The 24,382-nt window shown below is 49.7% G+C and overlaps 1 protein-coding gene across 4 annotated transcripts; it reads right to left on the reverse strand.

The window, feature by feature from the left end:
- Positions 1–560: 560 nt before the first annotated feature.
- Positions 561–18,789, reverse strand: PCYT1A (phosphate cytidylyltransferase 1A, choline). Of its 4 annotated transcripts, none has more exons than XM_080604365.1 (9): positions 18,599–18,789; positions 13,550–13,690; positions 11,108–11,207; positions 8,791–8,907; positions 6,615–6,766; positions 5,720–5,798; positions 4,826–4,968; positions 3,443–3,631; positions 561–3,056 (listed from the first exon to the last, which is right to left on the reverse strand). In XM_080604365.1, the coding sequence occupies exons 2-9, from the start codon at positions 13,664–13,666 to the stop codon at positions 2,850–2,852; spliced, it is 1,104 nt and encodes a 367-aa protein (XP_080460491.1). In that variant the 5' UTR covers positions 13,667–13,690; positions 18,599–18,789; the 3' UTR covers positions 561–2,849. The 4 variants fall into 4 exon arrangements, with proteins under 4 accessions (XP_080460491.1, XP_080460492.1, XP_080460493.1 ...); XM_080604366.1 differs by lacking the exon at positions 18,599–18,789 and adding an exon at positions 14,916–15,047; XM_080604367.1 differs by lacking the exon at positions 18,599–18,789 and adding an exon at positions 14,138–14,713.
- Between the last annotated feature and the right edge of the window lie 5,593 nt (positions 18,790–24,382).

Genomic DNA, 24,382 nt, shown 5'->3' on the forward strand with positions numbered 1-24,382 from the left:
ATCCATTTCAGGGAAAAAGTTCTCTTTCCCATCAAGGGGGGAAAAAAGTGACTCAAAGCTTTTTGTGGGTGGCTGCATTCAGAGTGAAACTGCTCAGCTGGAAGACACACCGGTGAGCAGTTATGAGACCGTCAGGCTTGACAGACTCCTGGCAACAGAGCATGACAGGACTTTCTAGGCACCAACGGTAGCGTTGGGCCCGGAAATCTCCTGGTTTTGACAAGCAGCAACACGCAGGCAAGCAGCAAAACACGGGACTCGGTCACCTTGTTGGACAGCCAGACCCAGCTCCTTACCTGCGGCAGGTAGGACACCCAGCCTGTCCAGCAGGGAGCCCTTGTGAGCACCAAGTCTTCCCTGAGGGCAAGACGCAGGGTTTGTCCCAAAGTCACCGCCACTGCCAGGTGTATTCACTGCTCCAACACCTGCCTCGGGTTACAATAAAGTCCTGACCCTCTAAAATGTCTTGGTAAGACAGGGCAGCGCTGGAAATGGGGCCAGTCCAGCAATCCAGGAGGAAACAAACAAAACCAAAAAGGAAAAAAAAAAAAAGACTGCTCTGGGATTTGAGTGTTTTTTTTAATTTAAGTGCAAGGAGGAAGCAGGGATTATTGGTTACAAGAAACAGCTCTGTTATTCCAAGCTACACGTAAAACCATGCCTGGCTTCTTCCTAAGCGCCCCGAGTTGTGCAAAGACACCAAGAAACACGCAGGGTCTCCACAGAACAAGCCACCATCCAAAACACACCACTGTTACCCAAAATTACAGAACACTGTTGCATAACTTGTGTTTAAAACAGCAGCAAGGCTCTGAAGCAGCCTGGCCTTTGTGATCCGCCTGGGGAAAGCGACTTGACACCCCTAGTGAGGGAAGGGTGAAGGAAGGAAAGTGGGGAAGATAGGGAAGAGAGACCGTGGGTGATACAAAATAAGTGCTCCACCAGCATAAATAAGCCAGGTCAGCAAAGGCTGGCTCGTACCAAGAGACCGTTCTTTGCTCTCACAGCTTCAAGCCAACAGCAGCCAGCCACGCTCCCAGAGCTGTGCACACCCCTGCTGAGAGAGGTCCGGGTGGCGGATGAGGAATCCCCAAAATACCCTTTTCTCACATAGGCTCTGGCTTCAGCAGAAGCCCAGAGCGAAGAGGTTTCTCTCCTACGAGACTCTGCCAGGCCCTCTGGGCAGCATGACAGAGGAGCGGCAAGGTAAAAGCCGGCAAGCAGCAGCAGCCTGGGATGATTCGCCTCCCTGCTGCTCCCCAAGCCCCCCCATCCCGCGTGGCAGAGCTCCCTGCGGGGCTGCGAGCCCTCCTCACCTGCTGCCAGCACTGCAGGAGCTCACAGGGGCTCAGCCCAGCAGCTCCACACAGAGACAAACCCGAAGGGAAAAGCGAGAGGGACGTTCATGGGACAGCGAGCTGGCTGCGGGGACAGAGCGCGCCGAGCAGCTCGGGACCCGGCACGGGGAGGGAAACTTCCCCCGGAGAGCTGAGGGCCACAAAGCTCGACGCTTACTACACACACACACGACAGCAGGCAGGACTAGGACCTTTCGAATGAGCAGAGCACACGTTTAAAATCTTAAAAAGCTGCAGCACTCTCTGATGTTCTTCCCGGCCTGCCTTGAGGAGCGGAGTCGATGGGCAGGATTTGTGCATTTATTGCACAGGACAGGTAACACGGGGCCGTCACCCTTCACTGGGCAGTAAAACGTGCCCCTCATCTGTCCAGCTGCACACACCGACAGACAGCAAACTGGCCGCGTGAATTCTTGTTTTGTCCTTATAGCAGCAACTTGACCAGTGTAAAGGACTGCGCCAGTCCTCAGAGCACAGCAACTGAAACACGGAGACGCGCAGAGCACAGTGCTGAGGGGCCGCGTGGACGGACGAACACTTAGGACACACCAGAGACCGGGACAAGGAACTTCTCAAAGGAGCACACACGTTCATTTCCCACCTGGGCGCTCACACGCCCGAGGAAACGCGCAGACAGAAAGCGCCCTGAAGCAAAGATTCATTCTCTTCTCTCCAACAGCAACTGAGGGCTCAATTTTAGCTCGAGATTTAGCAGTCCCGTTAAGATTAGCTGGAAAAGGCCTTTCCCCCGCAGCCGCCCGTGCGGATTTGGAGCTGCCAATGCTGCACACCTGCAGGGTGTGCGACTACGGTGCTGCGACTTCTTCCAGGGGGTGACTCGTGCACGCTAAGCTGGCAGCCCTCTCCCCAGCACATCCTCACCGCGGCAAGCCGGGAAGCTCGGCCAAGAGGCACGCCAGCGCTGCCGAGCCTGCCAGGTAAGTTCCTATCAGCTCCAGAGCAGCAGAGATGTCCCTGTGTCCTAGCAGCCTCTCTACGCAACTGCTCCCTGCGTGCTGTCGAGGTCACCCTGGTCGAGGAACCGAGGGGTCTTTCGTTTGGCAGCGGCACGGATACTGCCTGGGGCTGGGAGGGATAAGACAGGGGAGCTGAAAGAAAGAAGGGGCAGGTGGGTCTTACCACTCTCTGTCTCGCCTGGAGAGTTTAACAGGGGAAAAGAAACCAGAACAAGAGCCACACTCGAGTGCTATTCTTTGTGTTTTAAAAGAGTAGTTTCTTAAAATATAAAAACCATCTTTCCCCTGGAGACCACTAGAACGTAAACAATAAAAAGGGAATTTGGGGAGAAGGGAGAGGAGGTTTGAATGTGCTTCCAGGCAGCAGCCCTCACTAAGAGCAACGGGTGCCTCCGAGGCCCTGTGCTCACCGTCAGCCCTGTTCCTATGGCTCTCTTGCTCAGTTAGAGTTCCCCAGTGGGTCTGGACTTAGGATTCGGCGATTAGTGGGTCGCAGCAAATCCCGGCTGGCAGCTTAATCCTCTTCATCCTCGCTGATGTCGTAGGTGACTGCAGACTCGTTCCTGGAGCGGTTGGCCGGCGAGGAAGGAGGAGTCTTGGTTGAAAAGGGCCAGCGGAAGGAGGGCGACGGGGAGCGGTCGTGCGTGGGGCTGCTGCTGGGGCTCTGCTTGGGGCTGATGGCCTGCAGCATCCGGCCTTTGCCCTCCTTCAGCATGTGTTTCTGTGACAGAAGCAGGAGGGACGTTAGCATGGCTCAAACAGTGATGGAAACGGACACTGCTCACAGCCCGTGCAGCATTTTGAGCTGTTGTGTCTCAACTCCTCATGCAATGTAAGAGCAGAAACCCAAGCACGGTGCTATAGTGCCTTCGGACACTGCGTCCACTTTCGCCATTACCCACTTTCAAGCACCTCTAGCATGAAGTGCCTGTGACATTTGGCCAGCACCACGGGACAGCCAGGCGAAAAACAGTGGTTTCAGACCCATCCCGTCCCAGGCCAGTGACAAAGTGACCGTCAGTCTCTTTGCTCCGTGGCCTGCGGGACACAAGCTGGAGTTCGCAGACTCCAACTCCCCTTTCCCCTTCTCCCCGGGCAGCTCCTTACCAACGCGCCTTCTGGGCCAAACATCTCCAGGAAATTGCCAATGAACTCCCGGGACTTCTCTTCCCACTTCTGAATGAGATCAATACTCTTCTCCTCCACTTTCTGGACAAATTCCTTTGACTTCTCCTCCACATCCTTCACCCTTTTTTTCACCTTATCCACACGCTCCTGGAGGTGGTATTTTTTTTCCTGTCGAGTAAACGATGGATCAGAACACAGCTCACCAGATCTAAGTGGCGACCACCTCTGATCTGAGTTATTACACTGAACCGTTGCTTAAGACTCAGCGTCTCCACCAGTTTTGTGACACTTCTCCCTCACTCCAGTGATGCTTCTTCCCTAGACTAAATGGCAGACATGCAGCGGGGCTGCGAGACGCTTTGTGGCAGGCCCTGGCACAGTCCACAAAGCAAGACTAAACCCAGAGATAAGGACTACCTAAGAGCAGTGCATGGAAGAGGGAAATATTTATAAAATATACAGATTAGATGTGAGGGACCTGCTGTAGGTCTCCTTGCATATCGTGACAGCACAAGACTTTTTGCTGGGTGTTCGTAAACAGAGACAGTTGGATGCCAAAGAGAGGCCAAGCAGCCGTTACCTCTCCTGTTTCATTTTGTATTTGATTGTATTAAAAAGGCATAGTGTCTGAGTGATAAGAAAAATGTTTACTACATAAGAAAAGCCTCCTGCCATGCATTCTGCTTGTGTGCTAAAAGACACTCAGCACAGGATCAGAGCACGTCCTTCTCCCCTAACTCCTGCAGCTCCAGAGAGGGAATAGCACAGTGAGAACAGGATCAGATTTTATCCTAACAAATGCCTCTACCTTGGGGAAGTGGCTGAGGGAAGAGGAGAGAGATGAGGCACTGCAGCTGCTGCCAGGAACAACCAACACTTCACTCGGTTTGACAAAACACACATTTTGCCACATGGCCCAGCCTCCAGCTCTCTCATCTGGTGAAACGTCACCAAGTAATTTCTGACATTAGAGCAGTATCAGCAAAACCCCAGCTCCCCTGGACAGGCCCACTCCTGACAGTGAGCATCCCAGGGGAGGGAGAAATCTAATTTCTACCACTATAAGGACACTAGTTTGGTGTAACTGTTTAGCTCTGCAGACTTGCTACTCACTGGCATACAGCAGGAGTGTGCTACTGCTATGCAAGACACAGCTTCACACAGCTTATAGAACCACGGAATGGTTTGGGTTGAAGGAGGCCTTACAGATCACCTAGTTCTAACCCCCCTGAAGGGCAGGGACACCTCCCACTAGACCAGGTTGCTCAAAGCCCTGTCCGACCCGACCTTGAACACTTCCAGGGATGGGGCATCCACAGCTTCTCTGAGCAAGAAGTTGTGGTGAGACACACTTCGACTCACATTTATGAAACTGACGTTGAGCTCTTTAGCTGTGTAGCCCCGCTGCAGGTTCCGTCTGGCATAAACATCGTAGTCCCGCACGATGCGGGTGATGATATCTGATGTTGAAATCCCCTCGGTCCTCTGAGTTGGTGCAAACATGCCTAAAGTTGAGGAACAGGACTCAGGACAGCTGTAGCAAGACACATGGTAAAAAGCTGCTGCCACCTCTAATAGTAAACAACTTCTCCTGTGAACACTCCTAACCGTCCTCACACCATCATGACTCTGCCCTGGAATGCACAATACCTGGCTCCTCCTTTCTGGGAGTACGAGGAGGAACTAAGAAAGACCTAAGCATGTCAGAAACAATTTCTTACTCAAATACAAGTATATCTTCTAAAGAAAAGCTCCAACTCTTCACTTTACCTGGTTTCGAAACTATTGACTACAACCCACTGCATTGAGAATAGCGTGGTGACAAGGACAGAATAAGGGATCTCACAATTTAACAGGTAGAAACATAAGCCCTGATGGCTGGGTTTTGAAAGCTTAAAATAAACTGACCCCCCCTCCCCCCAAGTTTTACAGCAATCAGCTAGAGGATCCACTCTGTAAAGTCCGTAAGATTCTCCATTCGTGAGAATCTGTAAGACAAGCCATAATATTTTCTCAAAAGGTGGCTGTGAATTCGATCACAGTAACAAGGTTGTACATAAAAATTAATGTAAGGCAATCCTTGACATGGCACGTGGAACAGGCTAGGCCTTATGAACCAGTGCCCAAAGCTGTACTTCTTCCTGCCCTCTGAGCCTCCTGGGCAGACCGTGTCCCCACAGAGCCACTCTGCAGGGCACAACCCTGCCACACAGGAGCAGAGGAAAAACTACAGCAGAGAATCTGACCCAGACTCACCTGCTTCTTTTATGTGCTTATATACGTCATCGCTGCCAGCAGAAGAATAGGGGATGTCATCATGTGCAACAAAGTCGATCTGAAAATTGAGAATAATATGAGAATCGACATTTTATCTCGAGTACGCAGGTCACCTGCTTGCTGCCACGGCTGGTAACTTTTTGCTCAACACCTCCACTCGGAGGCATGACCGAGAACTGCAAGACAGTTTCCCCTTGGAAAAAACAACCAAGAGCAGTCACAAATTCTCACTGGCAATTGCGTATCAAACTCGTTAGCACACAACGAAAAGGAAGGGCTGGGACTAAGGACACAGCTGCTCTAAGCTCCTGAGAGAAACAGCTTGTTAACGGCCACAGGGGGAAACTAAGCGTACTCCCCAGATGCTGTTTCACTTCCCAAAGCAGTTCAACAGATGTCAGAGACTCTTCTTACTTCATCTTACCTACTGATAAAAGACTCACAATACAGCTTGCCTGGTCTCCTGCTGCGGGGAAGCTGATGTAGATTTAATCTGGCACTGCTGAAAGCAGGGGGCTGGACCACACGACCTCCAGAAATCCCTTCCACCCAACGTTATGCTCCCCCTTTTCTCTCCCTTTTTCATGTTTCACACCAATGGGTAACCAGCATCAGCTTCTCCTCGAACATAGAAAACCCTTTTGCCCTCTCAGGCTCCTTTACCTTGTCACTATCTGCCAGCTCAGCACACACTTCTAATCTTCCAAGAAGCCCCACCTGGTTCCCATAACCCAGCTCATTCTATATTTAAGGATCTTCAACTGAAATGGGTTGATCACGCAGAGGTCACCCCCACGGATGAATTCTTGCTGTAAATAGCAAGCACAGACAGCAGCTAATCAAAATTCAAAGCAGATCAGATGCCACGTATTACCCTGTGCTCTGCCAGGAATTCAGGGGTGAGCGTCCACGGTGCATTTCTCACCACTTCGTCCACATAGCGACAGTGCTGCACAGCATCGTACCGCTCGTTTTCATTCATCACCGTGAAGCCCTTGAAGTTATGGGTCAGCTCATCACTGCAGACTGAAGAAACAGGCACAGAGAAGAGTGAGACTGAGCTACTTACCCTAATACTTTGCAGAGAAAGGACCCTGCATACACCCCTGCCAAGCCAGACAATTCCAGCTGCTGACAGAGGCTGGCGCTTCCAAACCTAACTTCTAGCCAAAAATCACTAGAACCAGGGAGTGGTGACAGGGCACTAAACTCTCGAGCCATTCTAGGCAGGCTGAGCAAGGGGAATTGTCCATTTGCTTGGGGGATTTCTCCACAAGCTGGGGACCCGTACCCTAAGCCCTCAAGGTCCCTAGAGACTTCTTCAATGCTTACCAAGAAAACCAACCAATACAGAAGACAACTCTCCTGTATGAAATGAGACCTGGGGTTCTACCTGGCAGAAACTTGCTTATTATCCTCTGGATGTCTCAGCTTTGGAAACTGGAGCCCGTATGAAAATAAAAATAAAAGTAAAACAAACAAACAAACAAAACACCAAAAAACCCACCTCTCTAAACTTCTAATTTCATAAATAACATAACATAGTCTAGCTCTTGGAAAACTAAAATGAAGAGCGAGTTCACTGTAAATTAAGTTCATTTAATTATGTTCTATGAAAAAAGTAAACGAACAACTCTTCACAATCTGCACATAATACATCGAGGAGGAAGCAGTTTCACTTGGTTATCAGACTCAAAAGTAAACAAGGGATTACCAGTCTCAGGATATTGGATATATTTATGTTCCAGACAAACAGATGATAAAGAGCGGGTGAGATTGCTCCCAGCTTGGAACTAACGTTCACTTGGGCTGTGGCCTCTTGTCTCCCTCAGTTCCTGGTGCAAGGGGAGCAGCTCACTGCCCTCCACAGCTCACCGGTCTCCCGGAGGCAGAGAGCAAAACTACACATCTTAATCGGCATGTTAATAGCGTTACCTGAAGGTATTTTCCTGTCTGATGCATGTTTATGTACATGGCTTGTCTTTCTGCCTGCAAGATTTCTGAGTTTAGAGCGTTTTGAAAGTTTGATTAACTGTATCAGCTTTCCTCCCTCCTCTCCCCTTCCAGAGGCTACCGGAGCACACACAAAACGTACAGAAGTACCACTGTAAAAATGCTCTCGGCAGTGAAACAAAACACAAAGGCATTATTAATGGTCTGTCATAGAATCAGTTTCATTTTGCTGCAGGAAGCTAATGACTGTTGAGAAAACTAGTTAAAGGTATTCCCAGCTCCTGACACCTCAGCATTATTACGCAGCCTGACTAGAGGCCACCTCCTGCTAGACAGCATCCACAGCCTGAGGTGTCTCTAGTGTCACATATCAGAAACCTGGGTGAAGGTACGGGCACAGAGGCACTGCGTGGACAGAGGCCAGCGTGTTGCAGCAGCCAGAGGAAAGAGTTTCTGCTTTCCTGTTATATTCTTGAAGGAGACCTGGCTGAAACACCTCTGCTGGGTCCCCTCAGGCAGTGAGCAGGATATTCCTGGTTTTATCTCAAGGACTTTGAATCTAATGAACAAAATATGAACTTTTCATTGGAGAAACAGGGGCTTTACTGAGTTCCACGTGGCCACTCGTGTGCGCAAGGAACCACTGTTATCTCCATGCTCCTGGCAGGACCTGCTTGGGGTTAGCCAGAAGCAATTCCCAGCAGAGAGCTGGAGCGGGAGGGTGACTTGCAGGGAAATACAAGTGACACAAAGCTCAACCAGCCACGGGGGAACTGTTAGCTGAGAGGCAGATGCTCAGCTGCCGCTAGTATATTTTCATACTCAGTGGTATCTGTCACAAACAGAGGGGCCAAGTTTGAACAGGCTGATGAGGAGTCTTTTCCTTGTGTTCTTTTGGTACAGGATTTCTTTCTGCAGATGTATCTTACACTTAACATACTGCAGTAACACTTCGACAACAAAGTGGGATTTGGGACAACTGCAGGGACAGCCACTAAGGCCATAAGGACAAAAACCCTGTTATGCCACCTGTATGCACAACAGCGGAGGTTAACCGTGCTCCTATGACAGCCAAAGTCAACAAGATCACTCCTTACCTCCCACAATGAGGTATGTGTTTGGGAAGAGGTTTTTTGCTTGCATCAAGGCCCGGGCGTGTCCGGAGTGAAACAAGTCAAATATTCCATCGGCGTAAACTCTGACAGGGCGATCCACTGTGCCAACGAGACAGACAGACAGACATTTGTGAAGATGCCTTCCCGGAGAAGGAGCTGCTGCTCATGCATGCATATGGGGACCTTCTGAAACTCAGGGGGGGAGTTGCAGGAAACTGGCAGAGTGCAGAGCCATAGCCAGGAAAGATTTGTGAAAATGGCTGGCTCTTTTCCTTCGCACATGGAAACAAACACAGCAGAGAACATAGCTGAAATACAACCATGTTCAAAAACAGACTCAAAACCTACCACATACCTACCGTGAAGGGACACCAAGGGGAAAGCAAACTCTGAATATCTCCCTGCTGTGGAATCTAAATGTAGCATTCTTTTTTTTTTTTTTTTTTTTTTGGCACAGCAAGGAGATACAAGAGGGGAACTGGCCAAAATGTTTTGCAGGTGCCTGATTTCCCCTACCAGCCAGGATGGCGTCTCAAGACCTTCTCAAAACCCTCCTCTCTACAGCCCACTGCCACAGCTACCACGTCTGGTTGAGGGACCAGGCTGTTCTGATTCCCCACCAGCGTCACTGGTTCCCTACGGTCTAATGAAGTGGGTGCCTGTATCTGAAAACCCATCTGGACTACTCAGAGAAATGCAAATACGATTCTGCTGAACTGCCGGCATGCATTGAAATCATAGATTAATAAGGAAGAACAAAGGCCATCAGCCCATCTCTGACAGGGTAAATCATAGCTCTTCCCTGAGGTCAGCACAAAGGTAAGTTGAGATAGAGGAGCACGTAGCAGCAGGAGACTCCCCGACTTCTGGTCCCCTGGGGCCACACGGGGCTCCGGCTCTCTTGTTGCTGGTGACAGAAAGCCACATATTCTTGTTATATGACACCTGGGAACGGGCTGCTGCTCTCTGGCCCAGTTCACGCAGACTGATTCAGAGGCACAGCAAAGCTGCAGCGAGGAAGGGGCAGACAGAAGACCCACCAGGAGAGCCGAAACCTCCTGGGTCTGGGAAGGGCTCTGACTGCACCTAGAGACCGAGCATGGGAGAGGAAGACTTGATGCAAAGGGAAGGATGTTAAGTTCAAGTTAAGCAGAGGAGTCAGCCTGAGGACAGCCTCTTCCAGTCATTTGTCAGCAAATCTGCCTCTGTCTGAAGGTGCCAGGAGGCTCTGGAGGGCCAAGGATCTGAAAGCCTAAGACTGCAAGAGCTTTCTGTATGCCAGAAGAGGGCTGGCCCTGGCACGCCCCTTTATCAAAGCGCAGTTATGTTCTGGGAATTGGCTGGGACATCTGTCTCTTTTCCTCTACCTGCAGCAGCCACAGTTGCTGAGCACAGGCATAAACAACAACAGGGAAGCATGCAGTGTATTTTAGTCTTAGCAGGCAGGAGAGCCATCGATGTTGAAATCAGAGACCTTTGTGCAGGTTCTGGAGACTTTCAGCTGGGAGACTAACACGGACTGTGAAAAGCACTGCATTTCCAGAAACTCCTGCAGGAAATCACTGCCAGATCTCACTCTAAGCTGGCTTCTCTCTCAACATCAGCAGCAGTCAGGTAATCAGAAGTGCGGCATTTTTATTGTCTCAGGGTCTCCATAACGGAGAGGCCAAGCAAGACAGCACTGTCTGCACACAGCTTGGCAACAGAGGGCAGCCATCCTTCAGGAGGAGCCAGTCCTGCCTCTGCTTCCCTGACGGACTTGCAAAGAGCACAGTTTATCCCAGTTTGTTTTATAAAATAAAAGGGCACGTTCCTGCTGTGAGGATAGTCTATTTTGATTAATGACACTGACTTTAATTCAAATCCAGGCTAGAATGGGATACTCTGGACAAAGACATATGTTGGTTTTACTTGGCATTTCAAATTTCAAAAGAGATGACTTTTAAAGTGCCTAGCTTTAAGCTGCTTCAGATAAAGTAGTACAGAAAAATGTTCAGCTCTGATAGTACTCTTTAGCTGTCAGTGGCATAGGAAAAGCTAAAATATGAATATTTATTTATCTCAGAGAATCTTACTGACAAAGGTACAACACCTCATACACAGAGCCTCCAATTTCAGCTGAACTGGCAGACCCAATTTCACATAGAAAGAGTTATTTAACCACCAAAGCATGAATAAAGTCATGGGCTGCAAACCTGGTCTTGCACAGAAGGCTGGATTAGTCTCAGGTATCGAGAATCAAACCTCTTCCCCGAACCCAACATTTATACAAACCCCGTCCAGTCTGGTTCTTACTTACAAGGGGTCCCTCTCATCGCTTCTTCATACGTCACTCGGATGTATGGCTTGCTGTAATCGATTTCCACTTCATCTGAAAATGGAGCTGGTTCCTTCAGTCCCTAAAAAGCCAGAGGTGGTCAGCTGTGAGAACGCAAAGGTGAGCGCAGCAAGGCAGCTGCAGTGCTCTAGGCACGGAGTGACTTACTGTGTCTGCACGATTCGAGCACGTGTACTGAAAGACTAATCAGTGTTAAGCCTCAAAACAGCCCTGCAGGGCGATTAGCCTGAATTTGACAGGGGGAGCTTCAGCAAACCTCATTGTCACGGCACTGACTTTGCCCACCCAGGCAAGACAATCACTTTGCTGTACTGGTGTGCCTGTGCTGTGATGTGCAAATTCTAACAGCTCCTCGGTTTGATTATACAAATGAGCAAAAGAGCAATCCCCAAGGAACACGTGCATCATCTCCCTTTTCTGAGGCATATGTAACAAGAGACTGACCTCGATCTGTGGCAGAACATACCCTAGTGCTGCAGGAAAACCTCGCTAATCTACTAGCCTTATCATGACAGTTACATTTAATCAGCAGCTGAACTCCAGGTATCCTTTCTGGTCTCCTCTGAGCGGGAACAAAACATCTGACCTCCCCATAATGGAACAAACAGCTCAACTTCCTTCTCGCAGGAAGGTGTGAGGCAGCAATGCCTTCTCTTTCCTGAGCCAGAAGGCTAGGAAACGAGCCTGCAGATCGTTACAATAATACCTTCAAGCTGCAGAAAGCTAATCAGCAGTTTCCTCTCTGGCTTCCTGTCCCATTGCAGCGTCCTGCCACAGTACCCAGCACCGCTGCAACCAGAAAGACCACTGCTAGTACTGTTAATGTCAGCCCTTATTACAGCGCTCCGAATGAGGTGGAGAGAAAAAGTGACCCACTGACCACTATGCTGAAGCAAACTGATGCTGCTGAAACCTCCTTTAACAGGAGCATCTTCTGAGGCTCTGGCACCCACGTTTCACACACCACCTCCTCTGGTGGGTCCCTATCGTTAGGTCCTCTCTCTCCTTTCCTCACTGCCATGATATCTGGGACTTGTGAATAAAACCAGACTCTTTGCAGCTTGGTTGTCATGTATGTGATACAAAGCTAGGAATAACAGCATAAAAAACTACCAAAATTATCAGAGAATCACAGAGAAATGCTCTCAAAAGCTTCTGCCAACCTCACCCTTCCTCTGCAGCACCTACGAAGGTCAGGACACAACCAGATGTGCACAATAAAACAGGCTGGGTATTACCTGTTTCATGCTGTTCATATAGATAGATGCTTTATTTCTAACACAGGACAGACACCAAACTGAAGAGCAAGTGATTTCCATGGAATAACCCTTACGCTTCTCTGTCCTCACTGAAATATGTGGAATTTTCAAGAGGGACGGGATGGATCTTTATGGAAGTCAAGGATATTAAGGCCCTGCGGAATAAGTCACGCAACAGCTCAATCCTCCACTTCCAACACTGCTAACATCTGTCAAATGTCTTGGGACAGCACTGAAGTACTCCTCAAGAGCCAAACGTTATCCACGAGGAAAGCCGTGACACATCACCAAATTTTACCAAGGACTATGACCCCAGCGTGATGTGGCAGGGACGGTAGGTGCTTCTCACAGAGATAAGGAAAGAGCAACCAGCAAACACGTGATGCACAGGAGAGCTCGAGGAAAAGGAGCAAAGAGGAGCTGTAGAAAAGCCATCACCACAGTATCGCGGCAGGGACAAGATAAAGTCAGCTCTTCACAGTGACATTAGCTGAGACAGATGACCTTTAGAAGAAACTCCAAGTTTGATCTAGAAGGATAAATACTTTCCATTTATTCTCTTTTAAACATTCCTGAAGTACCAGCAACTTAAATGCAGCATCCTGCCACACGAGGAGAATCAAAGAAGTCATCCTCCCAGTGTTGCAGACAGTGGTTTCAGCAGCTTTCTTCTGCAGGTGCTAACAAACTTCAAGCCCACCGATGGGTCCCCTGCCTTGACGCGGACTTTCTGCTAGGTACACGAGTTGTTACGTACTTTTCTTGGGTGTATTTCTCCCTCCTGCTGGCCACTGAGAAAAGCCACCCATGTGAAGAGCATGCTTCCTTTTGTAGCACGTGGATATCTATATGCATGCCTCTCTGGGTGCAGATTAAGTGACTACAAAGAGGCTGACCAGACCACAAAAGCAGCTTAGCAACGCTCGCTTCGGATCTAATTTAAGCCCATGTTGTAAGCATGTTATTAGTATGAGCAAAGGAAGATTTCAAACTGGCTCTACAAGAAGCATAGTTACTGTCGTTTGCTTCTTTCCTCCCCCTTGTTTTCCGTCTCCACAGAAACCCCACAACATTTATCTTCCTGCTGCTAAGACTTCAATGTGTAATCTCCAGGCACCTACAGCTCCTATCTCTGCTTACTTACGAATGAGCGCCGGGACATTTTTGGAGGGATTCCATCCAGCTCCGTCGCCCCGTTGGGGCCGGATCCATCTTTTCTTCTCTTGCGGGAATTCAGCCTGGAGGAGGTCGGCGGCTCCATCTTGCCAAGCGCGTCCAGTAGGAACTGGGACAAAATGAAGGGGAAGAAAAAAAGAAAAAAGGGAGGGGAGGGAGAGATATTTCTCAGCTCTTCCAAAGCAAAAAATAAAAAATAAAAAAAAAAATCAGTCAACAGCAGGCAGAGCGTACAGAAGGTCAGTGCAAAGACACAGCCACCTAACAAGGGGCTCAGCCAGTTGTATTCGGCATCAGCTGCCAAGGCTTGACAAACAGTGCCTGGTGGGAATACGGAATCACTGAGTGCAACTCGGGGCTCCTCTGCAGAGAGAGAAGTGTGCAGCGGTCAGCTGGCTGGAGAGAACTCACCCAAGAGTTGCAGTGCAAGTTATAAATCATCAGAACAAGGCTAATTATGCTGTTTTAGCATCTGAAAGGCAAGCTGAGGATTAAGGCATGCCCAGTCCACATCCAGCCCTCCCCCGGCTCTCATTTTGAACACAAACGCTTCTACCCCTCAGTGCTGCAGCCCCCGCTTCAAGAGGCCGGGTCCCTGCGCAACCCCGATGCGAGGAAGAAGCCGGTTTAAGCAGGAGGACAAGGGGAGGGGAAGGAGCAAAGGGGTGCAACCCACGGTCATAACTTCACTACCGAGACGGCCTGCTGTTTGCTTTGCTGTTTGCGCAAGACCGAGCCACGGCTCAGCGGGGACAGCTCACCTTGGGATGGCTGCCACCATCCTGCCCTCTCGTCCCCTGTCCCCACTGCAGCGGTGACTCAGCTGGTGGCGAGGCAGCTGCTGTCACCACATTCGGGCACACGCGTACTCCTGGCACTTTACGTGCCAGGTTGTAATTAGTTCAGCTGAACCGTTTCTGCGATGAATGGGCAGAGAGACGGCCAGCTTGGGACAGAAATCGTGGCAGCTCTCTGGCCGTGAGCTACCCCGGGGGTTACCGTACGCTGCCGTCTTCCCAAAGGGCCCCGGCGCATTAGCAAGTACCCCGCACAGCTGAAGCAAAGCTAGGGGTTTATAAAACGCATGACAGCCCACACTCCCTTTTCAGCTGCCGAGACAGAAAGAGGCGCTGCGTTTGCAGAGCCTGTAAGTGAAGAGCAGCAGCTACGTCTTGTGCCTCCTGCCCACCTGCACCGCGCAGCTCCCAGCGCAGCAAGCAGCATTTCGGAGCTGCGAGCAGCACGAGCCCTCCCTCCGCCCAGGAATGATGATGACGTGCGTGCCTCTACGCCCTTCTAATGAGAGCCAGGTGGAATGTAAAACTTCTCCCCACCCTTTGCAGAGGATGCGCCGGGACACGTTAGGCGGGGCAGGGCGAGGGAAGGGGACGGGCAGTGTCCCTCTGCGCAGCCCGTCCACGGGGTGAAGCTCCGCTCCTCGGCCGCCAGCAAGCCTGGGCTCTGCGAAAGGGAGCTGGTAAGAAGCAGATTTAGGGGTTGGGCTTACTTGAATCCAAGTTAAGGAACGTCCCCAGGTAAGGAGTCAAATGCACTTTAATAGCACGCGAGCACAACTCTCCCCACCTAGCACCAACCAGGCGGTACCCTACAAGCAGGTGTAGGGCCAAGTGCCTCCGGTGCGGTGCTACCTGCGGGTACGTACCCCAGGCTGCTCTGTTAGACCTAACGCAGGGCACTAAGACCACAAAAAGAGAATCTTTAGGTGAGCGGGAAGCCAAAAAACACTGGGGAAAGCCAACAGTCCTGTCGGAAACCGCCCGGTTCACCTAAAAGCAGCACAGTTCTGTTTCTGGTGGAAGCAACCTTAACGTTGATGGGAAGAGTGGGGGAAAACAGCTGTAGGTTTTCTCGACTACCTGTCCGGTGGATGGCACGCAAGCGCTCTCCCTGCCCTGATGTTACAGGCTAGACCGTGCTGAAGGAGCCTCTGCAGAGTCTGGAGAGCTTGGCTGGGCACCTCAGGAGTGACGCAGCTCTGTTAATTACTCAAATTAATGCAGAAATTAAGCAGTAATTTTACCTCTTCGGGGCTCTAAAACCTTCACCCTGTGGCTAGCGCGTTTCCGGGAACTCCTCCCAGCACCAGTTATTAATGAAAATAACTGGGAACAAGTTGTTTTGGAAAACAAGCCATACCTTACTGCGATAAAGCTCCTGCTCTTAGAGCAATTGTTTTTGACCCAAAGGACTAAAATAGCACCCTAAACAATTACTTCCTAACAATGGGATGCAGCATCTGTAGCTGAGCTGAACACATGAGCACGCATCTTTGCCTCCCCAAATGAGTAAAACACTGCCTGTTCTCAAATTAATTACACTTGCAGCAGATGGGGAGCGGGGAAGGAAAGATAGCTCTGAAAGCTTATTCTGAAAAACTCCACGACAAAGAACTGGCATCACCAGAAGAAATGGCCCTGTTGTAAAACATTAACACTGTTCCACTTTGCCTAACGCATCAACCTCTTGCAGAACCGAATCCGTGCTCGACATGACAAAGCGCTCTCTAGGAGCAAAGCTAACAAGTGCCCTATCAGGGAAGGCCCAAGGGGCAAATCCCAGCCTCTGCGCCACTTTACAGAACGCATGGGGCCTTGCTTCCGAAACTCATCTCTTCGGTGTGCACCCTGCATCAAGGAAGTGCCCTCCATCACCCGCCTGCTGGCTCACCCCGAGCTGAGAGCTGCATGGGCTCTGCCAGGAGGAGCCGACTACGAAGCTCAGGGCATTTCCCACAGGAACGCAGCCACTTCTTGCGGGGGAGAAAGGACAGGCATTGAGCAGCACAAGGAAAATTAATTTTTTTTTCCCCTTAGCGCGAGTTAACTAATCATCATCTGAGCTGGAATTTCACCACAGCACCTGTGGCATACGGACAAGGTCCCAGAATTGGTGCAGCAAATCCTGTTGCTTACCAAAGCCTTACCTCAGGGACTGCTCCTTCCCGGGCAGCCGTGATGTTTTGTTTAGCCCCCAGTGTAGGCATTCACAGTGTCGCAGGACTCTGCCTCGCGTGACACCACAGAAGCAGAGCAGATATTCCTGCATCCCCAGCCCACTGACGGAACGGGGACCTGACTCATCTGCATTCTTTGTGTTTCGAGACTCGAGGGATTTCTCGAAGAATATTACGATTTGCAAATCTACGTGCAGCAGCAGGATTTCTCCTGCCGCTTCTGCTGCGTCTTGCTTGCAGATTCACACAACAAGGCAAAATAAAACCTGCTACTTAAACTCGAAACACGTATGGAACAAGAGGCGGCTGCCACAACCCCGTAAGTGCTCCAGCCCCGAGCTGTTGCATTTACCAGCAGAGGTGAAGGTCAGCAGGAGGCCGGCACACCGGGACACCGAGCCCCCGGCCCCAGGCTCCGCAGCCTGCTCGCACGCTCCCGTCGCCCGCTGAACTCGGAAGGCGTTGTTAGCACGGTCAGATGTGACTGTCATGTGCTGCTCTGCCTACAAGATGATTCCACTATACAGAAGGCAAGCTATTTCTCTTCTGCTGACTCATCTGTAGGCAAATACTACTAAACTTTGCACTCTGGCAGCTGTCCGCGGCGAAGAATTGCCCTGACACATGGAAGGCACGAAGCGAGAGCCTCAGGGAGAAGGAAGAGGTCCTGTCACCTCAGACAATTCCCCTGCCAGGCTGCAAAGCGCCCAACCTACCCTGCATTCCTCAGCCATGGGGAGAACAGACTCTGTATTCTGCTCTCCATCTCCAGCCCCCAATTTGTGATTAATCTCACTGGTATGCATCTCTGTAGAGATCCGCTGTAGACAGGAAGGCTCAGAAGAAGTTAATGACAAGGCTCATCACATACTCCTCTAGATACTGATGAAAGGCTGTTTACAAGACGGGGGTTAACCCGTACGTAATTACTGGGAGAGATCAGGATCTCTCTTCAGTCGGTGTTTAAAAATCTTGCCCAATCCCCACGCCAACCTCATTCACAGCCCAGCCTTGCCCGACGCCCCAGACCGAGGGCACCGGCACAAAAAGCGAGTGGAAACGGCCCAGACTGCGGCTGTCCCCGCGCTCGGTGCCTGCTCTGCTCCAAGCCCTCCAGCCCCTCGCAAAGGTTCGGGGGGGTCTGGCACACACAGAGCCCTGCCCACACTCAAAACACGGGCTGCTTCGGCTGCTTGCGATGTGTTAGCAGCCACACGCAGATCTGGTACCAGCACTCTGCGGTCAGTGGAAGGATGCCGGGCGCCACCCGAGCCCCAAAGGCTCGAGGTGATTCTCCCCACCGCCGCCACGGCTGAGCAGGGTGCTGTGTGATCACCGAGGCAGTGCTGCTATGAGGTATAAAAAAAATAAAGGAATTGCCGGCAGGACCTTTTCGGTGAATTCGCAGCCCTGCTGGGCACACCGTAACCTGGGGCACCGAGCGCCCCGGCACGCAACAAGGTCTCTGCTGTGGTTTGCAGGAGCAGGTTTCTGGAGCATATCGCAGGTTTGGGGCTTGCTCAGGGGCCGTAATGTACAAGGCTGGGCGGTCGTTCTGCCTGGCTTTCGGGTTGCTCCTCGTGTTTTAGGGTCCGCCAGCAGCGCCTACTGAGAGCTGGGTGCCAGCCTCCCTCAGGAGGGCTGCCCATCGCCACCAAGCCCCCCAGCCACCTTCAGGGCTCACCCTGCGGTAACACCGAGACCATTACAACCCCCCCGAGACCACTGCAACCCCCTCCTCGCGCTGAGAACCTGCCAACCCATAAATTTTCCTAACCCTGCGATTATCCTCCGCTAAGCACCGCGCAGGCATTCACAACACGTCTCACCACCAAACCCAGCGGCCACCCTCCGACCAACCCCCCCCCGGGTGACCCCTTTCGGACCGTGCCCTGTCCGAACCGCTGCCCCCCCAGCCCCCCCCCGGTCCCTAATTCCGACCCCATTAACCCGCCCGCCCCCCCGGCTGCGGGGCGAGCACCGCCCGGTGCAGCCCCCCCGGGGCCCTCCCGGTGCGGGTCCCGGCCCCCCGTCCCCCCCTACCTTCACCCGGTGCCGGAGCCCTGGAGCCGGAGCCTGCCGGTGCCGGTGCCGGTGCCAGTCCCGCCCCGCTGCCGCCAACGGGGCGCGGGCGGAGCCGCCGCGCAGGGCCCGGGCCGCAGGAAGGGACCGGCGGCGCCTCGGGAAACCGCGGCCCGAAGCCGCGTTCCGGGCCCGCAGCGTCCCCGCCGCCTCCCTCCGAGCCCCGGCTGCTCCTCGGCCGGCCGAGGCGGAGGGGTCGGGGCGGGGGTGCCGCAGGGTTTGGCCGCTGGGTGACAAGGTCAGCGGGTGGCTGGGGTGTGCGGGAGAACGCCGCGGCCCGCAGCCTCGCTACGGCAGGGCAAGCATCGAGGATAAATGGTGCAAGTTATCAGGGGGGTACTGCGTCCCGGGACCGGCTGCAGGACCCCCGGTGCTCGCCCTAAAGGCTGACAGGGACCAGGCTGTGTTGTTCGCAGACCCTTGGTTTTTCTTCAGGGGAAACACTACCCCTTACCCTGCTGCTGTTACGGGTAACTGGAGTTACCAGACTTAGACCTGTGCTTTGTGCAATGCCTTTGTGAAGCAGGTGTTAAAAACCTCCAAAAACAGAACACCAGCAGTGCAAAAAAATCATGATTTAATTACTGTGACTTGATAAAAACATCAATACAAGTCTGAGGGTATATATAATCTCTCAGTGAATTTTTTTAATGGGTTGTTTCACTGTTTTCCAAAGCTTGTGGACTCTCAGGTTCACACACACTTAGTGGTGCCATTACATCCTCAGCAGCTCATTCAACGTGTCACAGATACAAAGACATCAGGGAAGCCACCACCTATTTCCCATCAGAGGTAAATTAGATGAAGCTGCTTTCAAACAAACCTGTTACAGAAATAGCAACGTATTTGTTCCAGGATTGTAGACAGAAGAGTGATTCTAGAAGATGAACCATAATTTTTGACTTCTCTGCTAAAAGATGCATGGGCAGAGTGTGTTCTGCTCTAACAGTTGGTGAGGGTGGGATTCAGGATTCACCGTGCTAAGCTTTAGCACTGCAAGAACCATTCATGCAGTTGAAATTGTTCAGCTATGCTTCTTCCTCAGTCAGCACAGAGAGAGAACGGGCATCACAAGAGAGCAACTCCTCCTGTCTTACACTGGGCATTTCAGATGCATTCCAGTAGCACCCATCTCTCAGGAACCAACCTCATCCTCTAACTTTTGGGGAGATAAGAGATTTTGGAGCTCCTTTTCTGATTTACAGCAGCCTTTTCTATTGTTCCTTTCAAGGCTCGAGTCCTAACAATTTTGGTCTCCAAATATCCAACTGCGTATCCTGAAACAGTTACAGAAAGGCAAAGATTGAGAAAGCACTGCAATATCTATTGAATTGGGCACTGAGCAATGATTATTCAACATTTCCACAGGTGCCAAATTGCACAGAACCAACGAGGAGATACAGCTGGAAGTTTGGGCACTTGGTGGGGTGTGCAGGCTACTGCCTTGAACTATTGTCCTAAGTAACTTGTCTTCTTGTCAATTAATATCATTGCATGTGACACTTGGCTGGGACTGACAACATAATTCTTACAGAAGTCATAGTAACAAGTCTGGATAGCCAGAATTAGAGATCAGCTTTATTGATTAATTTACAAAGAATCCTCAGAAAATGCTTATCTGAGAAGCACTGATGAGCAATCAAGGCTAGTGCATTTTGCAGAGTGGAGAAAAAGAACAAGCGGTGGAAATGGCAAGGGTAAACACACAGGAGAGAAACAGTAAATACACAGATTTATTAAGTTACATTTCTTAGAAATATTTCATTCACTTCAGAAAATTAAAAGTGAAAGTAACAGAGCTCTTTTACAACAAAAGTTGAGTTTGCCCTAGAAACAATGGCTATTGGCAGTATACTTTTTAGGACAAAACCAGTACGCTACATAAAAACAAAGAGTGATTTAAATAAAGGAGATAATAATAATGTGCTTAAAGCTATATTAATATCCACAAGGGAGGGGGGATGCTGTAGTGTAACAGGTGTAGGACGTGCTTTGTAGAGCTGTATTGTGTTAGGTATTAAAGGAAGAATATGGTGCCTTTGAGCGTGTTAACAAAAATACTCTAATGTATTCCTCCCCACCTTTTGTGCAATCTGTACCATCTTCAATAGTAGAAGCAGCCAAATGCAGCTACCACACAAAAGAGGCTGTCCTGGGGAAAACAGAAAGGCTCTGCATTAGTAAAGGCAAACTCTTTGCTAGCGTAACTGAAAAGGCTAGCCTGGGGGAACACTCGGACCAGAGCACTAAAAATAGTTATAGCTTTATACTGTAAAGTCCTTCAAAATTTTGTCTTTTTAGTCACTTATTTACTTCAGGTGTGGTGTAACCCAGGTCAGTGAGTCTGAATGCCAGAAGTGCCTCAGGTTTCTCCAGCCGCACACCCAAAGGTGTGCAGGTGTCATTTCTATGTGTACCTAGAAGTGTCCCAGTCTCATCAGAACTGAATAACTTGACCCTTGCCCTGCCTTCACCTCTCCAGGGCCCAAAGCCGAGCACACCTCTGGGCTCCACTCAGAGGGCGTTCTTAGAGCACCCCTACCGTTTCAGGATCCACAGGCACTGGGAATGGGTCCCAACAATTTCTCAACTGCAGCTCAGTGAAGAGAAAATAACGACCCAGAAACAATGTAAAGCATGAAAAATTTCTGCTGCAGTGACCAAACCCAAATCTAGGTGAACGTTCTCACCATCAAAGAGCAATCAGTGCTCCTGCCTGTTACCTGTAGCTCACAAAAAGGACATTCTCCTTCCTGAAAGTCCCGTAGCCTGATGCCTTTGACAGCAGAGAGTCTGAAGCCCTTCACAGAGAATTTAACCTGGAAAACGCTCCGTGGAGTCAGGACAGTAATGAAGGAGGTTTTAAAACAAAATATTGGCTTTTGCTCAGTCCTGAATTCCAGCAGTAGTTCTGGATAGCAGCTCGGCAAAGCATGTAAAAAAACAAAGCACTTCATCTCTTGTGCTTCCTCTCCCTACCTGTAAGACGGTGCAACTTAAATGACTTTTGTACAATATCATATGATCTACTCAATAAACAAGTTTTACCGTGTTGGATATTACGTCTATTTAATGAATTTGTGAATGAGACTGTAAATCATACTGTTTTGATTTGGCTTTGGTTACTTCCAAAGGGGCTAGCAGTTGCTTTTGCCTGCTTCACATTTTAAAGTTAGTCTGTCTCTCATACAAGAAGTAGTAGCTTTACATTTCCTACGGTGAAACAGTCAATACTTACATTAACGAAAACATCGTGAGCATAGCTGTCAGTGTCAGCATCCCAGAAACAACGTGCAGCCATACTAGACAAAGGAGAAAGCACAGCCATTACCTACAAAGTTAGATGTAAAGAACTAAGTGATCACACTTTCCCTCAAAAAACAAACTAAGCTTCCTTTAAGGGTAAACGAAACTGGACGTGTTCCCCTGAATCCTGAGCACTGCTGAATTCTGCCACATGCTGTAACCCCCTTTGTATGTTGATCAAGGTGCATCTTCAAACTCCTCAACTATCAATTCTGCCAGCTCCGCTGTGCAGCAGGGCTTGCAGCCTCCTTGCTTTCGTGCTTAAGAACTTTCTGACTTCTGATCTATGCACATCAGTGGCTAATTTAGCTGATTTGTTCTCATCCTTCACCTCCCATGCCCTCCTGATGCATAGCACCGATTTATTTATAGGGAGCTATCGTATTCCTTGGCAGCCTTCACATTACTAGAACCAAGCTGAACTCTTCTAGCCCTTTCATATCTACACTGTCTGTTCCCTGAGAATTCTGGCAGACTTTTTCTGCATCTGCTTTACTTTGAAGACAAGCAACTAGACTGTCAGAGGATATTCTGGATGAGACCTCAATGCTGCCTTGTTTAATGTCACTGACACTCTACTGCAAATGCCCAGCTCACTACCTTCCCCACTCAGTCTCAGCTGACAGGATTCCTGTTTGCTTCACTGATCTTCTACTGGAGTACCAAGCACAATAATAACGTGAAGCCCAGTGTATAAGGCATATAAACCTTGTAGGCTGTTCCTTTTTGTTTTCTCCTTACCCAGCAGTAATGGCAAGCTACAGCCCACCACAGCAGCAAAGAGGAATTCTTTTGTCTGATTGCAGGCACTGAGAGCTAGGTTTCCAAGTGCTCAGCACCCCCAGCCTGGGCTAGATTCCCATAACAGTATTGCAGGAGGATTATAGGAATTTGAACTACTGAAAAATACTTATTTGGGGGGATTAAATGCAAATGAAGTACTTATGGAAATCTGGCTTTAGGCACAAGTGAGTTACCATGGCTCTTGTGCTCCAGCAGGGCCCTGAGAATAGGCTGGATGTATGCTTCAGTTCATCATCAATACAATATAACATCTTTTCTGCAACACACCTCTCAAATGCTTCTCAGCATTTCAGCTTGTTAATACCCATCACACAGCCAATTATCACCAGTCAACTGACTAGTAATTCAATCAGCCACAGTCCAAGCCCACACTTGCTGCTTAAGAGAAAAAGTGCTTTACATTTTAGTACAGGCAGAGATACCTTAGAATCTGGAAAAGTTGGAAGCAGCTCCCAAAGGAGAATGGAAAAAGATAAAACAAAAATCACAGAAATACAATTAGAAAATGCAAAACTTACTTCACTCCTTCTCCCCTCTGCTCTCCAATCACAACCTGCACCACCATTTTGTACCTATCAAATCCCTCCTCTGGGAAAAGAAAGACAAAAGAAAGGGAGAACAACTTCAAACTCTGTATTTAAGATATGAGCCCAAAACAGGACACACAGAGAGAAAGATTTCTAGTTACAAAGCAGTGTCCTGTACAAATTAAAAGTACATGCAATTGGCAGAGCAGACAAACTGCCTCATCACTTCACTCTCCTAGGTATGGACTACCACAGCCTCATTTTACTCAAAGGTTGAACAGGGTATTTGGTATCTGTCAAAAGATGCACCTAAATCAGAAGATACACCTGAACAGCCCTCCTATATGCAAGCATTCCAGTTCTACAGCGTTCAAGAACTGAACACATAGCGAGAATGTAAATAAGGCTGCTGGTAGGCAAAAGCCGATTTAAGAAAATTAGCTTATTTTAAAGCTGTTCTGATGCAAAAGTATTTTAGAGATTTTCTGCCACATAGGTGTTTCCTTTGCTTCTGAGCTGAGATGAAAGGTCACAAAAAAGCTTAGGCAGGTCTAAGTTGTGTCTCTGCAAAAATACGTGATTGTTTCACAATAGTAAAGGGATACCTTTGGGGCAGAGGCCAGACCCAATCAGGCCATGACAAGGTTCCAGAATTCAAACCAGAACAAGCATGCTTTAAAGAAAATATTAATCCTAATGCCTTTATCTTCAATAAAGCAACATAAGGGAAGACTCTAGTGCCTGTCTCTGCTGGAAGATTGAATATTACATGCTGCGTCTGGTAACATCCACTGTGTCAATGCTTATCAGAGATGTCAGCCCATACAACGGCCACACTGGGCCAGTCTTGCTTCAGGCTACTGCGAGTGTGCTTACAGATTGCTGAAGTCTAACTCTGTGCATATTAGCTTGGCATCAACACGTGCTGGGACTACAGCTGCTGCTGCTGCTTTTAAAGCAGATGTGTAACTCTGGGAGAAGCATAAACCCACAGTTCCTGCTGAGGGTGATGAAATTTCTGCACAGCCACTGCTCATCAGCCCAGCAGATGGAGCACCAGCCTGTCCCATAGGAAGAGGGGAAAATAAGTGACCACACCAACTCACAC

This window comes from Anser brachyrhynchus (assembly GCF_964034855.1).
Source record: "Anser brachyrhynchus genome assembly, chromosome: 9".
Lineage (NCBI taxonomy): Eukaryota > Metazoa > Chordata > Aves > Anseriformes > Anatidae > Anser > Anser brachyrhynchus.

Bases quoted from the DNA above. Each gene is read 5' to 3' on its own strand.
- PCYT1A (XM_080604364.1), bottom strand. From the start codon at position 14,022: ATGATTTATAACTTGCACTGCAACTCTTGG. The intron at 8,908-11,107 runs GTAAGTAAGAAC...TCGTTGGCACAG, and splicing joins AGCGATGAGAGGGACCCCTT to TGGATCGCCCTGTCAGAGTT. The intron at 4,969-5,719 runs GTGAGTCTGGGT...CCTCAACTTTAG, and splicing joins TAAGCACATAAAAGAAGCAG to GCATGTTTGCACCAACTCAG.